This window comes from Musca vetustissima, unplaced genomic scaffold (genome assembly GCF_032173495.1).
Source record: "Musca vetustissima isolate MV318-11 ecotype Yass unplaced genomic scaffold, APGP_CSIRO_Mvet_v1 utg117876, whole genome shotgun sequence".
NCBI lineage: Eukaryota > Metazoa > Arthropoda > Insecta > Diptera > Muscidae > Musca > Musca vetustissima.
In genome coordinates this window covers 11,278-13,444 of record NW_026884623.1, presented here as the reverse complement: position 1 = coordinate 13,444, position 2,167 = coordinate 11,278, and the positions used below count along the sequence as shown (strand labels likewise).

Below are 2,167 nucleotides of genomic sequence, written 5' to 3'. Positions count from 1 at the left end.
CCGTTTAAGAAATGGGTCTATATATATATATATATAATTGTACCAGGATATTACTATAAAAAGTTCGACAAAATGTTGACTTTATCCCTACAATATTATTTATCACTTTATGTCAAACCAGATTTTATGAATTATGTGACTCTTTGAAGAAATGCATGCCCCATATGCAGACATTATATTATATTCAAATATTTCACATACACTTATATTTTAGTGTGTAATATGCACTCATAATTTAAGATAAGACGTCTTAAATCTAAAATATGGCATCAAAATATGAATCAAATTATCTGAATTTCTCACAAGTCATAATATATTTATTCAATCACTTATTTTTTATGTATGTACATGCTTCTTTTAACTAATTCAACTACACTGTTATGTCTACTAGGCTATTCAATCAATCGAAATTAAATCTTCGTTTCCCGTCAAAACGATAACCGTAGGCAGCTGCATTTTTTGTATCAACCAAAGCTGGATTTCGATGTTTGAAAAAACTTCCATGAGCATGAGCTGGTCGTGATGCTCCATTCGGTACACCATCTACTTCTCGTGGATAAAAAGCTTCAAACATACCCTCAGGTGGTAATACGGAGGCAATTTTCTTATCATTTGGATCGTACGCACTTGTTGGTGACATCAAAAACTGCATTACACAAACTACGAAAACAAATTGCAGGCAACTTTTTAAGGGCGACATTTGAATGGCCTCGTTTAGAAAAAAGTGAACTGGATTTATTTATTAAAACGTCTTTCTCTAGTATGCCAGTGATTATTTTGTTTAATCGAAAAACGTGTTACTTGGCTCCGTTGCGTCTGCGAATGTAACTTGTTTGCTGGTGTCTGTCTGATCATCGACTGACTGACTTACTGTTTACTTTTAGTGCTTTTTTTGGTTCAGCTTACCAAATCCAAATCGAGTTCGCTTTTGGGCTTGGCGCATTTTGCTCTGTGAATTGTTGTTTGGCTGGTGGCGTTCCCGCCGTTGTTTTGGTAGTAATGTTGTATTCATTTGTAGCCAACATCAAAGACATTTATATTTAATTTGCTAATTACGTTTGCCATTATGTTGTATTGTTTCATTTTCTTTAAGCGTTTTCGTAGTTAATTTCTCGGTCTTTTGTGGTATAAAATTAAAAAAAGGAAACAAAACAAAAGACTGAAGAAGAAAAAAATATTTGATCTCTTCTTGTACTCAAAAATTGTAAAACTTTAAAAATTTATTAAGGCAAAATCGAAACAATATATACATATTAATAGAAGATACTTTCAGGTTCTGGAACTGAGAGAGAGTTTTCATCAAAATCAAGCGAGTGGAGATTAAACATGTTCGGTGTAGATGTGCATATAATGAGTTTAAATATAAAAGAGTATCATAACATTGATATGCGATATGTTTTTGAAGAACTATCAAAACTATGAGTTTTAAAGGATACACTGGAAAGAATATTATGGCGCGTTTACAGTACGAAATTCTTCAGAAATGTAGTGAATTTTAGTTGATTTAAGGTGCGTGCAGACAATAACATTTATCGTGATAATGTGAATTATATCGATTTAATTGCTAAATCCAATAGAAATCCTATGGTGCAAATGCCCTACTTCGCCTAAAATATCAAAATGTCAACGCTTTACTTAGCCTTATACGTTAAAAGTCTAAATAGTTGACTAACAAACACGGCGACACGATATTTTTATCAGAGTGCGCAAAATTCGCTCGCGAATGATTCAAAATACGTTATTTTTTGTTTTGGGCTCATTTTACGAATGAATTTACCGCAATAATTTTTTATCAAACGAGCATTGGCCAAACGAATGTTCGCACGCACATAACAAACGAGTAATCAGTCTTAGACTAGTGTAACTGGACTACCCCCTTCTCTAACGCAAGCATACCAGTTCCTAACTGGTTCCCTAAGAACTAGTACAGTAATTGGTAATTAAAACACTCATATAGAAATTCGAATTCAATGTTTATATTTCAAAGTTACATATAAATAAATATTTACATATTTTCTTATTAAAGAAAAGAAATAGAAAAGAAATACTTTTTTCAATATTTAAAAATCATTTTTAAATTCAAGTTAAATTTGTATATAATAAAATTACATATAAATAAAAACATACATATTAAAAAGTAAAAAACAAAAACAACTAAAATCATTTT

The 2,167-nt window shown here is 31.1% G+C and overlaps 1 protein-coding gene across 1 annotated transcript; it reads right to left on the bottom strand.

Moving 5' to 3' along the window:
* Window positions 1-400: 400 nt before the first annotated feature.
* LOC133331659 (uncharacterized) lies at window positions 401-1,034 on the bottom strand. The gene is made up of 2 exons (XM_061540039.1): window positions 907-1,034; window positions 401-683 (listed from the first exon to the last, which is right to left on the bottom strand). The coding sequence occupies exons 1-2, from the start codon at window positions 1,032-1,034 to the stop codon at window positions 401-403; spliced, it is 411 nt and encodes a 136-aa protein (XP_061396023.1).
* Between the last annotated feature and the right edge of the window lie 1,133 nt (window positions 1,035-2,167).